Source organism: Brachyhypopomus gauderio, chromosome 17, assembly GCF_052324685.1.
Source record: "Brachyhypopomus gauderio isolate BG-103 chromosome 17, BGAUD_0.2, whole genome shotgun sequence".
Taxonomy (NCBI): Eukaryota; Metazoa; Chordata; class Actinopteri; order Gymnotiformes; family Hypopomidae; genus Brachyhypopomus; species Brachyhypopomus gauderio.
This window is the reverse complement of record NC_135227.1, coordinates 7,433,182-7,447,959: the sequence shown is the minus strand read 5'-3', so window position 1 is coordinate 7,447,959 and position 14,778 is coordinate 7,433,182. Positions and strand designations below refer to the sequence as shown.

At 39.7% G+C, this 14,778-nt stretch overlaps 1 protein-coding gene and 1 non-coding gene across 3 annotated transcripts; both read right to left on the bottom strand.

The window, feature by feature from the left end:
• Positions 1-2,370: 2,370 nt before the first annotated feature.
• Positions 2,371-2,453, bottom strand: trnal-uaa (transfer RNA leucine (anticodon UAA)). Its single transcript has one exon. It is a non-coding gene; the product is annotated as a tRNA-Leu (tRNA).
• Positions 2,454-4,821: 2,368 nt separating this feature from the next.
• LOC143481059 (syntaxin-11-like) lies at positions 4,822-7,518 on the bottom strand. 2 transcript variants are annotated; one of them, XM_076978997.1, is made up of 2 exons: positions 6,970-7,518; positions 4,822-6,010 (listed from the first exon to the last, which is right to left on the bottom strand). In XM_076978997.1, the coding sequence occupies exon 2, from the start codon at positions 6,003-6,005 to the stop codon at positions 5,124-5,126; it is 882 nt and encodes a 293-aa protein (XP_076835112.1). In that variant the 5' UTR covers positions 6,006-6,010; positions 6,970-7,518; the 3' UTR covers positions 4,822-5,123. The 2 variants fall into 2 exon arrangements, with proteins under 2 accessions (XP_076835112.1, XP_076835113.1); XM_076978998.1 differs by lacking the exon at positions 6,970-7,518 and adding an exon at positions 6,106-6,165.
• Positions 7,519-14,778: the final 7,260 nt, after the last annotated feature.

The window sequence follows — 14,778 nt, the reverse complement described above, 5'->3', positions numbered from 1 at the left end:
GAAATTGGTCCATATAGGCAAGAACTTTGTGCATGTTCGTTCTAACATAAAATTAGCAGTTTTTTAGTTATCACCTTCCATATGCATCTATCTATAGATCTATCTATCAGTGTCCTTGGGTTTCCTGAAAGGCGCTTCTTAAATAAAATGTTATTATTATTATTATCTATATACCCATAACACTCACACACCATATTATCAGCATGTCGTTGTGAGCAAGAAGTAGTTTATTTGTTTGTATCCCAGATAATTAATAAACTCATATTTCTAATTTCCCCAAAATGTTATATATATTTTTTCTTTGAATAAATTAATATGACCTTATAATGATAATGATAATTGTTACTATCATATAAGGTGAAGTGAAATGAACACTCACAATTTGCATTAGAAAGTCAATAAAAGTCAAAAGCAATGGAACGACACAGAATGTTGAGTAACACTGGAATGAAACTGAATTGACCAATATTAAGATGTCATGTTCCTGGAATCCATTTCACACTATGCCTGTTTTTAACTCCCATTCTGGAGTTAATTATCCCAAATTCTAAGAGGGTGTGACAAGCAAACAGTAATCTATTATGACCTTTAGCCTTTCTCCTGTTACCAGTGTCCAAATGACAACTTTACCAAACTACATGAAATAATGAACTTGAAAAACAGAATAAAGAAGCGGAGTAGAAATCTTTTTCCAACTGTGATAAGATGTTTTGATTTACACTGGCACGAGACTCACTTTCCATCTCTTCAGCAGGTTTTTGGACATATGTAATAATGAAGAATGTCCTTGATATTTGATTAATGATCTTTTTAGTATTTTATTAACGATATCTGACTTATTGAGAAAACATTGTTACCTATTTCCTTTTCTTTGACATTTAACATCCCTTACGATTTATAATTTTCTTATAACATTTCCCACACAAATGTCTGACACATCCACATCAACTATCGACATAAAGTACAGCACACAGCTCCATACCAAAGCACCTGCACAGCATCTGATATGTAATAATTAATGAAAAATTAAACTACCATACCTTCCGTAGTTTTTGATATTTCGGTGATGTGAAAGCTATCCTTTGTACTCTGTGCAGAAAGAGCATCACTTTTTGTAGTGAGGACCTCACCATAGCCATTATCCTCTGGCTGCTGGACTTCTGAAAGCTCCTCAGAATTCTCATCCTGCAGACAGGGGAGCTTCCTGCCCTCCCACTGTGTGCGCTGAGCATCTAACTCCCCAAGTATCTCAGCTAGTTCACCTCTGCACTCCTCAACAGTCCGCCTCCATAGGCGAAGGTCATAGGTGAGTGGAAAAGAGGCTGATTTGCAGCACGGTGCACAGAGCAACGGAGAGACACGTAGCTCCAGCAACTCAGACCTTCTTCCATGAACGCTCACTGGGCAAATCACACGAACGCTCACAGGATAAATCCTCAGGAACATAAGAACCTCAAGCATAAATATGCCTCCACAATGCAACAGCCAGGTCCCTTGACAGCGAGTCTCTGTGCTTGAGGAGGAGATTTGAACGAGAAAGAGGCTGAGAGAGGGAGGGGTGGGGAGCTCACATGGTAAGCCACGCCAGACGTTGAGCATTATGAGAGTATCGTCCTCAACCTGTCCTTTCTGCCTAGAAATAGAGTTGAGTAGAAATAGAGTCATCCATTTTCGTTGTGACTAGGGACGCTCAATCACTGGTATAAACACCCCCTTAAGAGAAAAACAGCCCAAAGCAGCTCACCAACTCTTCCAGGGTGGTCAGGGTGTGATGGGTTTCAGCTTGATTTTAGGTTGCATTGTACTGTCCGTTATATGTTTTATCTGGTGTGTCCCAAGAAATTTACATTGTATATAACTATAGGTAAAAACAGCGGTCAAACAAAATGTCAGAATGTTCGAGACTTGTTTAACAGTTAAACCATTTTTTGTAGTAACTAAAACATGTAAAAGTTGTAACTAAAACATTCAACTCAATAATTCGTCTTAATTATTTGGCAGTAATCAAAGACAGGACTTTTACCCAAAAGATTTTACAGTCAAAACTAAATTCTGACATCTAGTGGCAAAAGAACCTAACAACGTGGCAAACAAATGAAAGAAATAATAGTAATTGAAACAGGAAATCGTTTCTGTCATCAGGTTGTGCTGTTTAAACCCTATTCTCTGGCAATCGCGGTATAAATAGAGCCACACGACAGGCGCAAATCCAAGAGGTACAGGATATGTGGCCTAAACACTGTGTGCTTCTGTTATTTATAATCTATGTACAACAGAGCACGGCCGATATAGGATTAGGATAACGTTAGGATTACAGGCGTGCATGGTGGCTCTTTGTCATGATTTTTTTAAAACACACCTGTGTGCGTTTACCAGGAGTGGGGTTTGAACCCACGAGGACAATTGTCCATTGGATCTTAAGTCCAACGCCTTAACCACTCGGCCATCCTGGTCACGGATGAGTCGTTGCTGATATTCACACAGGTAGTTCTAGGTAGCGTTCTCATAGTACGTGGATAAAACATCGGAAACATTTGGTTGGTGTAGGCTTTATGTAGTTAGGCGTCATCCATGCACCCATGTATTGAAGATGCGAGCTACACCAGGGATCACAGCCACCACGGCATTACGTTTGCTGATGACCCCTTAGGACGTATCGCTAACAATGCTGAGAGCTAGAGGAACTAAGGCAGCCAGAGTCCAGGTGCAAGGATACAATAACTGAATGTCTGTAAGACAAAAGTGACGATCGTGGCCTCATACATTAGCACATTAGTACTGCTACAGTGGAATCAGCGTCAAGTTCTGTGGAGTACATCACAAACCGCCCATTGAGCTCAATGGTTAGATTACATTGCTCAATGGTTAGATAAGCCTGCCCAGCTGGTGTGTGTGTGTGTGTGTGTGTGTGTGTGTGTGTGTGTAAGTTTATAAGCTTACTGCATCTCAAAGGACCTCGTTCACAAACAGGCCTGTTAACATTGCTCCCATCTGGACGTAGGCTGGGGAACATGCAGGTTAAGACCATCAGACTCACGTTTCTTCTCATGGGCGGTCATGCTAAATGGACACTTACAATGGATTCAATCTGAAGTGCTTCCTCAGCTCTGTTCTCACATCTATTTGCACTCCTTACTGAACACAGTCACTTGACACCTGAAATTAAACTTTCCTCACATTAATCTGTACACATTGTCAGCTCCTCCAACAAGGGTATTAAGGTCATCAGTGTGTACTGTATATAGATGTAAATTAGCTAACCATCCCATTAACAATGTCTATCATCTAGACTGCTGACCTTTCCTATCAGGATCAGTACTTAGTGAAGATTTCATCTACACTATAGAGATGTATTTATGTATTTATAATATATGTACTGTTGTCTACATTTTGTTGAAGTCAACTGTAGGACTGTCAAAGAGATACAATATATTATTCTTCAGTCAAAAAAATTGTGAGAACGAATGACAATAAAGTTGACACTTTTACGTAAAGATAAACCATAAAATAAATCTAGCTTCATCATTATGACCCTTTTTTTGTAAGTCTCACATTCAAGCAAAAAAAAATGCTTAAAATGCTAAGATGTGTGAATAACCTAGGAGATATATCTACCCTAGATTCATTTCACTTGGTAAATTAATTTCTCACATTAGCAGCTCATGTAAATTCACAACTTCCTATTTCGCTGGGGTTTGACTCAGGGGTGGTGCATGTATCAAGTACTGTGCTACTGTGCCATGTTGAAGGTGAGAAAGCGTCTACAAAGTGTTGTGACAGAGCTGTAACTTCCTAAAGTTCCTTAAGTAACGTCCTACAGCAACACACATGGCTCTGTCTGCTAGAATTCAGTAAGTGGGTCACAGGATCTTGCAGTAGGATGACGGTGAACCACAGTATCCATTCTAAATCCAAAATTCTCACGGACCACAAAAATAATCTCTGGTCAGAAGTGAAACTGACCACTGATGTGTGAAGTAGAGAGTGGCAAATTATTTGAGCAAAGTGCTTCTGCTAAAGTGGCTGCTGTTGTAGTTTAGTAAATAACACAGGGAGTTGCTTTTCAAACATGCTGAAACTCTACTGCATTAAGTTATGCTCCTTTTATACATTTTTGCATTTGTGTGACATCAGTGCATCCTGTCATACTGTAAACCAGTCCCAATGCAAGAGCTAAGTATTTAGAGCTAATTTTCAAACAATATTCACACAAAGCAGGTGTATTACCACACAAAAAAATTCATTCAACAGTTATCTACAGCCAAGTCAAAGACCTCCTCTAGAGTCCTTAATTAAATTAAGTTGGAGCAACTACATGATTACAGTGCATTTCCAGAAGGCACACGGCAGTATACCCCACCAATGTCATCTCAATGCTGCCATTTTGATGAAGAGTTCAATAACTCGACTGCATATTCACCTAAAATGAAAGGTAAGGATATTTGGTATTTATATGTAGTTCCATATTATGCATTACTATAGTATCGACTCCCCTTACTGCAAACTCTTTACTAAGAACCTTTGATAATACAAGTGTTGCAATGTCTTCTAACATCAGTTAAACAAAGTAACAGAATAGGGAAGTTAAAAACAGAGTAAGCAGAGTTAAGCAATTTATTAAATTAAAGCAAACCTTAAAACAGTATACATTAATACCATGTTTGATGACAGTACCCCTTATAGAAACAAAGGATTTTTTTATGATCAGACATAATACCTTTTAAATATTTTCTACACTGACACAATTATGAACACACAACAATTCTTCAGAACTGTTATGCAGGTTAACATTCTTTAACATTCACAGGACAGAAAAAAGAGAGACAGCATGCACCGATGCTCTTGTGGTTACCAAATAACTGGGCTGTGTCACACCCACCATGGCCAGCCCACAGACCCATGTGTGGCAGATGGAAAACAACAATAATGTGAGAGAAACAGGTGGGATACACAATCTTGTTAATAACACGACCTTCGTGCAAATATGCTACGCTGCTACACACTAGCATGATCAACTGCACAATTAAGTTCAATGTTCTTTAAACTAGTACCTTCTGTAAACTTCCGTAAACGGTTATTGTGAAACTGAAGAGGCACGATGAGGAATTAATACACATTATTCATTACTTATTGCAACAGGGGAAACAGCAACAAAACAGCTGTCTGCATGGGTGTTTCTTCTTATATCTCACAGCCTTCTTTACCTCGGCCGTAGCACGAAGTACGTATTCTTGTGTTGCGCATACATTGCTCTCGATGTTGTTCACCATAGCTCCTTGTTCTTCTACCAGTAGCGCCAGCTGGAAAAACAGATCATGAATGTCCCGTATGCGACTCTCCAGCTCCAGAAGCTCCTTGTGTCGGTTCTCGATCTCGGTGAGCGCAGAGCGGAATGTTCGCCCGTCTGCGACCAGGTCGTCCGAGAACACGTTCCACTTGCCCGTCTCAACCATCTCTTCAATCTGGTCGCTGGTGACCTCCCTGCCCATGATCTCCGCCTGTCTCTGGATGCGGGTCTTGCAGTTGTCCCTCTGTGCCATCTCCGCCTCGTTGTATTCGAACATGGCCTGGTGGAAGGCCCCGGTCAAGGAGACGTACTGATATCGCACCATGCGGGCGAGGGCTCCCTGGGGCCCGTGCAGTTCCTCCAGCTTTCGGCACAGCGCCTCCATCTGCTGCAGCCTGGCGTAGAGCTTCTCTCCGTCGGCCTTGATGCTGCGTGCGATGGCGTTGGAGTCGCGTTTGATGCTGCTGATGCGTCTGACGGAGGTGAGGAAGCGCGCGTTCTGCTTGCTCAGCCTCTTCACCTCCAGCCTCAGGTGAGCGATCTTCTTGTGCATGGTCTGTGCCTCCCTGAACACACTGTCCATGACATCCTCGCCCTCGAACACCACCGCGTACTGCTGCACCAGGGCTTCGTCCGCGCGATCCCCGTCCTCTGTGGCGACCTCTTCCTTGGGCTCCTTAAGCACGGCATCGTTCAGCTCATTCAGTCGGTTCTTCATGTTGCCTACATGACAATGGAGAAACAAGAAAACACGATCAGTTGAACAAGCACTGGCCCCGATGACTCATTCAGCAAGATTGGCATACACAAATACTTACAGGTTCTATCATGTGATGCCTTAGCAAGCTTCAGAGATATGGACACATTGTAATGCAACCACTGCAGATGTCTTTTGGGACTTCTGAAATGAACAGACTGACCTCTTGCAACTGTTCTTTTGAGAGGGAGGTGATGATTTAGTACACTCACGAAAACCCCCCGTGTTGCAAAGCCACAGAAACACCATCATGCATGCTGTAGTTAGATGTTACGAATTTTTTCCGAGTAATACAAGTCATGCTTTTAAGACACTTACTTCCTATCAAGTATAACGAGAGAACGGGTGGGGACTTCCCTTATCTAAGGTCTCAGAAACTAGGACATCAGTAAAAGCAACTATTATTTTATAAATCTTTATTGGGTAAACATGTTTACTTGATTCATGACTCAATACAAATAGAAAGAGTAATAAAAAATGTAGTATGAAATGTGTATTTAAATAATAAGGGTGGGGTATGTTTATAATAACAATCTACTCATACTGAAGGGCATTTCATGAACACTTTGATCCAGTTGTATGTACATAGAATTCAGACATGTGTAGACATGTAGGTAATAATTATTGTTAAATCACATATCAGTAAAGTTCCCGCTTCAGTGAAGAACGTCAGGCGTAGCCTATACTCTTTCTTAATCAAAACCTTTCATAATGGTGTCTTAAACGCTTCAGTGCCAGTTTGTTAAGCAACAGATTATATCAAACAAGCTTGGTCGACAAGATCAAGTTTCATGCGATTCTTTGACCACCTGCTCTAGATGAAACTCTAGATGAAGCGAGTAAAAGTATTCATAAACTTCATGAAAGTATAACACTCTAAAATTGTATTTAGTAAACAAATAATAACGAGGAATATGTTACATACCTTACTTCATGTTCCGTAAAAAATCCAAAAAATCTCTCATTTAAAACTGAAGTATAACGAAGTGTTTTCTCCTCAAACACAAGTCTCACATCGTTGCAGGAAATAACAGACAGTCGAGTAGTGGGTGTTTCGAAAGCAGGAGTGTTCAGTTTCTTTTAGCCTCGGTTTTGCTCTGTTTTTCGAGAGTGACGTTTATTTACTGTTACATCAATTTCAGAAAAAAATGGGAAAAAAGGTAGGCCTAAAGTTACACTTCATGTTGTATAATGTTGTAGTTATTAGAATCGGAGTAGACTAACCATACCAAAATATACATTCCTAAAGTTACGATTCAAAACACTTGAACCTTGTGGTGCCGTTAGTGCCCAAGTGAGATTGCCAGATACCTCAGACTTCCCCCTTTGCCCCGGGCTTAAACTAAATTTGAGGTATTGTCAGTAGGCCCACTGCTAACAGGCAAACGTTTATGATGCCAGCAATGCCAGTACTCAACCGTGCAAAAAGGTACATTAATTAGGTAAAAGGTAATTCTTAAAAATACTAGGATACACACTCTTTGTGATTATATTGCTATAGGCCTACATGCTGTAACTGAATTATTTAGAGTTACAATTAATTCTAATTTGTTAGGTAGGCTAATAGTAGGCCTATAAATAAGTTACTTAAAAACCTAAAATACTTAAAATAGGCTACTATTTTAAATCTTATTTTTAAAATAGGTACTTAAAATAGTAAACCAAATTAAATTGCCTATAGGCCTAGCTAAATTAATGTTGCACAAACTGAAATTCTTTGAACTGACTTCAGTACAATTTAGAATTTGTGTTTTATTTACTTTTTTTTTTAGACCACTAACAGTTTAATATATTGTAGAGAAGATATTATTTCACATTAGATCTACCAATGAGTAAGACAGTTATTAGAGGTTTTTTCTCAATTGTTAAAACTATATGTAAAGTAAGTAGCTTAGATGAAGTTATATTACCCATAATCTGAAAAATGCAACGTAATGTAGTGCATATCTCTTTATTGTAACCACATGATGGCAGTAAAGCTAAGAATTAGTTGTAGGCCTACTCTCTGGCTTGAAAGTTAAATTGTTGCATCAGATTTTTGTTTAGCAGTTTATGCATGTGTGCTTCTGAAATGAAGTGCTTGTGGAAATTTGATTGACCTCAGACTTCAAAAGTAAGGAAAGAAAGAATGTCTGTACACACAGAAGCTGTTGGTAATGTTCTCACTGAAGCTGCTGAAGTCATGCTCTGAAGTTTGACTACAGTATCACATTGAAGGCCTGTGCTAGACGAACTGAGGAGAAATTCTCTCAGTGCTCCAGCTGTTAAGACAACCAGCCAAAACAGGAGCATTTAATAATTTCTTGGACAGTTGGGTTACGTTAAATTATGGGATGGCACTTTTTTCTATTTTGTGTATATTTTATGACCTTAGATTGTAGTGCTATTGTGTGTGTGCTCAATAGCTTTTTCATTATTGTAATGAGTCTTCAGGGCTTAGCTCCCAACTTGTTTTATCCATCTGCAGGGTGTGTAATGTTTACCAAACTATGGCATGGCTGTTTTTACCCATCCTCGATTCTCTAATTTTGCATTGGTGATTCCATAGTTTCGGTTATATTATTAAATTAATTACTGTGTTTGACAAATAAGGAAGGACCGACTTTTAGCTAATGTAATGAGTTTATGTAGCTCTTCTGAATTGATCTAAACTGATATGGTTAAAAATGAAGCTAAAATAACAATGTATCTCATGCATCTGGGGTGGAACAGTTTGTTAATCTATGGATCTAATAACAATTACTCCTAAAATACGGAAACAGGAAGAGCATCAAGGATCACTTTGCACTTTGGCATTTACAGAAGCATGTGGCTTTTTTTCACCCACAGCAGACCACGGTGCCATTATGCACGAAGAGGCTTGGACCAAGTGACTAAGCTGTTAAGAGACATTATGTTTTAAAAGAAGACATAATTTAATGCCACTTGAATAAAACAGAATGTTTTGTTTCTCTCTCACAGCAAAAAAAAATCATAATAAATTCATGGTTCAGTGCTTCAGTAATGTTAGGTTATTGTTACATAAAATGAGGGGGAAACACAATCTGTATGTTCCTTGTAATTTAATTAAATGGGTGGGAGAAAATGCACCATGTCCAAATTATAAAACTGAAATATCTGTGTGTAAACCATGAGCTATGCTTCTTCAGGATCTTATTGCATGTTTGCATCAACTATGGTGGTTACATTCACCCCAAACTAAACGCTGACTCCATAAATGTTCTATAATGAGGAACTACAGCTCACAGTTGTCACATTTGCACCTGGTGAAGAATTCCATCTCCACTTACTGACACTGATCTCCTTTTTACCACTGATGCACATAAGATACACATGAAAACAAAATGTTGTGAATCTAAAGGTTTCTGCTTGATTAGGCACCCCCCCCCCCCCCCCCCCCCCCAAAAAAAAAAAAAAACCGCAATGATTCCGCACAGCAACAGTGTTTCAGGGCCATTCCATGGCTTCATATTTCTGCTTCTGTCATGCCTTTTGAAATATTTCTTCTGCTGATTGCTGACAAAATCTTTGCCTCTATCAGAATGGAAACAGACTTTGCTTAATGTAAAAAGCGTGTACTTGTTGTCTGTTATGAACAATACTGTACCTCAGCTATATTCACCTTGGCTAAAAAAACAGTCGGGGCAGTCATGGTCTAGTGGTTAGGGATGTGGGTTCAATTCCCAGGACTGAGGTGCCATTGAGCAAGGCACCTAACCCCAACTGCTCCCCGGGCGTCGGGCTAGGGCTGCCCACCGCTCTGGGCACGTGTGCACCACAGCCCCCTAGTAATCACTAGTGTGTGTGTTAACTGCAGAGATGGGTAAATGCGGAGGACAAATTCCAATTGAGGTGAAAATCACAATTGACAAATACAGCACATTTATATTTTTTACATTTTATTTACAAGAAAAATATTGTGAACACATTTATTTATTATTAAATAAACATTATTTTAAAAAATGTTCCACCATTCTGATGACTTTAATTATTTAATGCCACAGGTCTTCAAAGCAGTCTGGCGCACACATAGTAGTTATTCGGAACCCAAATGGTGTTACACAGCCGGAGGCCCATGACATCACTCTTCATCTTTATCTGGTTTTCACATATTCTTTGTGGGCTCCCTATGTGCAAGCATCATGATGCCCTGTGTTCCAGGCCGTCTGCTCTGAACCTGAGATGATCAACTCTGAGAGCAGAGGGCTGACCTGAGAATCCAAACTAAATTTAAAAGCTCTGTTATTCACTGCACCAGGATTTAGAGAATTTTAGTATTTTCACTTTTAGTACTTATGTGTTTGTTCAGGAAACAGTATTCAGTGAAATCAGTATACTGTATTATCTACAGTAAAATGTACTACAGAATAACCCTAGTGGCCTTGATGTCTTGTTGGCCTCATTTAAACTCAAAATTTCAAAATGATCAATACTTATCTCCTGTAAAAACCATTTGAGGAGGGATTAGCTATATGGTTTTAATGAACTTTTATACTGAGAATGCCATTTATGTAACACAAATTCAATGGAAACAGATATACTCTGGCATATATGTATTACTTAAACAAACATACATCACCATTTTTTAAAGAATCATAGACTACAGGAAACAACACAGCTGTGCAGACAGCAAGCAAAGCTCTCATCATTAAGTTCTAAGGATAGGTACACTAAACAGAAGTCTTCAGATTAACTGTACATATAAGTTAACTACAGTTGTGATCAAATTTATTCAACCCCCAATGCTGCGAAGGGTTTTATGGAATTCAGTGCACATTTGTAATTGTGTTCATAATGAAATCTTACAAGGACTTGTTAAAGAACTAAATGCAACTAAGATAGCATCAATTTTTTTTGTCATAAAGTATTAAATGGCCTTTTTGTGATTTCTTCATTGACACAATTATTCAACCCCTTTACGACTACCACTCCTAAGAACAGAGGTTCATTCCAGTGTTTTCCATCAGGTATTGAAAACATCTGTGGATGTCAACGAGCAGCAATCAAGCATGATAAGCAACAATTAGGCAGATTTAAAAGGACTGTGATACTCAGCTCCTTCTAGACATCTACTGGTGTGTTTCCAAGCATGGTGAAGGCAAGAGAATGGTCCCAGAAGACAAGAGAAGAGGTTATTGCTCTTCACAAGAATGGCAATGGATATAAAAAGATTGCGAAGTTGTTAAATATTCCAAGAGACACTATTGGAAGTATCATTCGCAAATTCAAGTTAAAGGGCACAGTGGAAACGTTACCTGGTCGTGGCAGAAAGAAGATCCTGACCGCGACTGCTGTGCGCTACCTGAAGCGTAATGTGGAGAAAAATCCCCGCGTGACTGCTAAGGAACTGAAAAAAGACCTGTCAGATGTGGGCACTGAAGTTTCAGCTCAGACAATAAGGCGCGCACTGCATAACGAAGACCTCCATGCCAGAACGCCCAGACGCACCCCCTTGCTGACTCCAAAGAACAAGAAAAGTCGACTGCAGTATGCCAAAAGTCATGTGGACAAGCCACAAAGGTTTTGGAACAGGTTTTGGAAACTAAATTAGAACTGTTTGGGACAATGGACCAGCGCTATGTTTGGAGAAGGAAGAACCAGGCTTATGAACAAAAGAACACCTTGCCTACTGTGAAGCATGGCGGGGGGTCAATTATGCTTTGGGGCTGTTTTGCTTCTAATGGTACAGGAAAGCTTCAACGTGTGCAGGGTACCATGAATTCCCTTCAGTACCAGGAGATCTTGGAGGAAAATGTGATGGAGTCAGTCACAAACCTGCGGCTTGGGAGACGTTGGACCTTCCAACAGGACAATGATCCGAAGCACACATCCAAGTCCACTAGAGCATGGTTGAACATGAAAGGCTGGAACATTCTAGAGTGGCCATCGCAATCACCAGACTTAAATCCAATTGAGAACCTCTGGTGGGACCTAAAGAAGGCAGTTGCAGTGCGCAAGCCTAAGAATGTGACTGAACTGGAGGCTTTTGCCCATGAAGAATGGGCTAAGATACCCATAGGTCGCTGCAAGACACTTGTGTCAAGCTATGCTTCACGCTTGAAAGCTGTCATAACTGGAAAAGGATGTTGTACTAAGTACTAAAAAATAATGTCACTAGGGGGTTGAATAAAACTGATAATGATGTGAGCACAGTAAAGACATTTGTGGTTATTCCATCATAAATATTATGTTATGTTTGTCTAATTTATAAGTGCCTCTTTGATATAATTGTAAATAAGATGACTGAAATGATCAAAATCAATGTCAAACTGGCCAAAACACTTTATTTCAGTGGGGGTTGAATAAATTTGATCACAACTGTACATATATGTATGTTATTCATAGTATGATATTCACAGTAGTCACATCAAGCCTGTCCTTATTGAGAAAACTGCAGGTCAAGTTAGTGGATACTGCTAAACACTGCAGAGTAAAAACACAAAAGGGGAAGCCACAGTGGGACTGGCAGGGGGCATATCAGGCATTGGTGGGTGGGTTAGGACAGACAGTAACAGACTTCGTGTCCAACTTCTCAGAGTCCCCCAACTGTCCCTTGTACCAGCATCAGACAGCTTAATCGTGTGTTTGAGAGAAGAGGGTGTGGGATGAAACACTACTGGGGAACACTACTGCAGTGCAAAGGGTAACTCCAAATATTATTTTAGACATGAGTGAGTGCGCATGCGGATGTGGCTTTAAAGCCCATGAGGAGTCGTTCAGCACAATAAGCAAGGTCGTTACTGTATATACTGCGGAAACCGCTGAGAAGAGTGTACTATGCCACCACAACAAGCGTTGGTATATGTGAAACCGCAGCAGTCTTCTCTGTAGTCTTCTCTGCATCTATGTTACAGATACAAACGCGTGGAGCCTCGAATTCGATCATTTGACAAATAACCCAAGTTCCGTGCCTTGTGTGGCATGAAATTGCGATAAGATTTCCCTGCAGTCACCTCTTACCCCCACTGATGTAGCAAGGAGTGCCGCTTCCCCGTGCGTGTGGTAGCAAGAGGGAGATGCTGTCTAAACACAACTAGCGGAGCATCGATTGCGTTGGGGTTGCCTACTCCGACACCGACTGCTTTATTTGTTGTTGTCGGCAAAAACGTCCAGGAACACAGAGGTTTAACATGGGTACCACACCTTCAGCGCAGCGTATTGGAAAATACGAAGAAGACGCTGTCGCCGACGAGGGAAACACAGGACCGAATGAGGCAGAAGATAACATCTCTGAGGACAAGGTGATAACAGGGCATTAATAGTGAAACTGATGACAAACCACGCAGGAAATGTATTGAGACGTGTTCACATCGTAGCTAATATTAAAATACAGTTGCAGTGGAACAGAGAAAACGGTACTGTGGACTAGGTGTGAATTGCGTGGGGAAACTTTTCTGCAGCTACTGCAGTGAGTAATCATGACGGCAGGACGCTGGTGTTATGCTGGATACGGGACGATATTTACAAAGCTGCATTATTAGTTTTGAGTATTCATAAAATTAAGAGCTTCACGTCTTTTTTAATGAAGTGTAGAAATACTTATAAAATATGAATAATTAACAAAATATCTACTTAGTTATTTAGATTTTAGCATTTATCGAAATCGTATATTTCGCTTTGTGTGTGTGGGGGGGGGGGGTAGAGTATGCATGGGCAGTGTGGTGTTATTGCTTGGCTGTGGCTGCATTTGTCAAATTATTAGTTTCATTGTTAATGGGACTAACATCCCTTGAATAGTTTTGAACATAACCTTAATTAGTTTCGTGGTACATTTTTAACACTTCTCCCAAAGGAAATTTAAAATCTCCTGCAGCTGCACTGCAAATAGCATGTTGGCCTACCACGATGTCCCACAGGAATCATGGACTGTGCAAGAGATAACTAATGCTTTACTTATCTCTTAGATGTTATTGATTCATCTCGTTAACGTGGAGACTGTAGGTAGAACAACACAGGAGTACCAGTTTCAGTAGCATACAGTACATTCTAATACATTATTTTTGCTAGTGCTAGCACATAGTGTGTCAACTCATGTTTGGTTTATATCCACTCATTAGCTATTATAGTACTAGCTCTTCTGTTTTTTTAAGGTTTAGATATAAGAGGCTTCATGTTAGTGAAGTTGAATGAAGGGCTTTGCTTGCCACTTAAGATATTTGCCTCATCTGTTGTTATATATTAGAGATATCTGCAATGCTGAGTGCAAACTGTGTGATTTAGAGAGATGAATATACATTTCATATTATATTGTTTGATCCACATAAGCTAACAAAAGTGACATCACGTTTATTAGAAAATTTCAGAGCTTACTGATGAATCAGCAGACTTTTGATATAGTTTGCTGAATCAGCAGGCTTTTGATTTTTTTCCACAAAGTGAGGTCAGTCATTCAAGTCATGTTCAGTTGCTTCCTTCATGTGCACTGGAGCTACAAAACTAATGTAGTTAGCAAGCACCTCACTAATTTATCCACCACACACATACATCAAACTGTTATGTGTTAATTAATCTCATATAGACACTACGTCTTTGTTAAAATTTGATTTTATGTTGAAGTAAAACAAAAATCAAGCATTCAATACATTAAGACACAGAACTACAAAACTGTAAATGTAAATATCTGGGCTAGAAAACTGAGGTAAAGATTTTTCTCAAAAACATACCAGATTACTAGACTAGAGCCTATCTCCTCCTATCACCTTGTTTCTAGTTGCTACAGAAGAATGAACAAGAC

What these genes read in the sequence shown, in the direction of transcription:
- LOC143481059 (XM_076978997.1), bottom strand. Translation starts at nt 6,005, where the DNA reads ATGAAGAACCGACTGAATGAGCTGAACGATGCCGTGCTTAAGGAGCCC.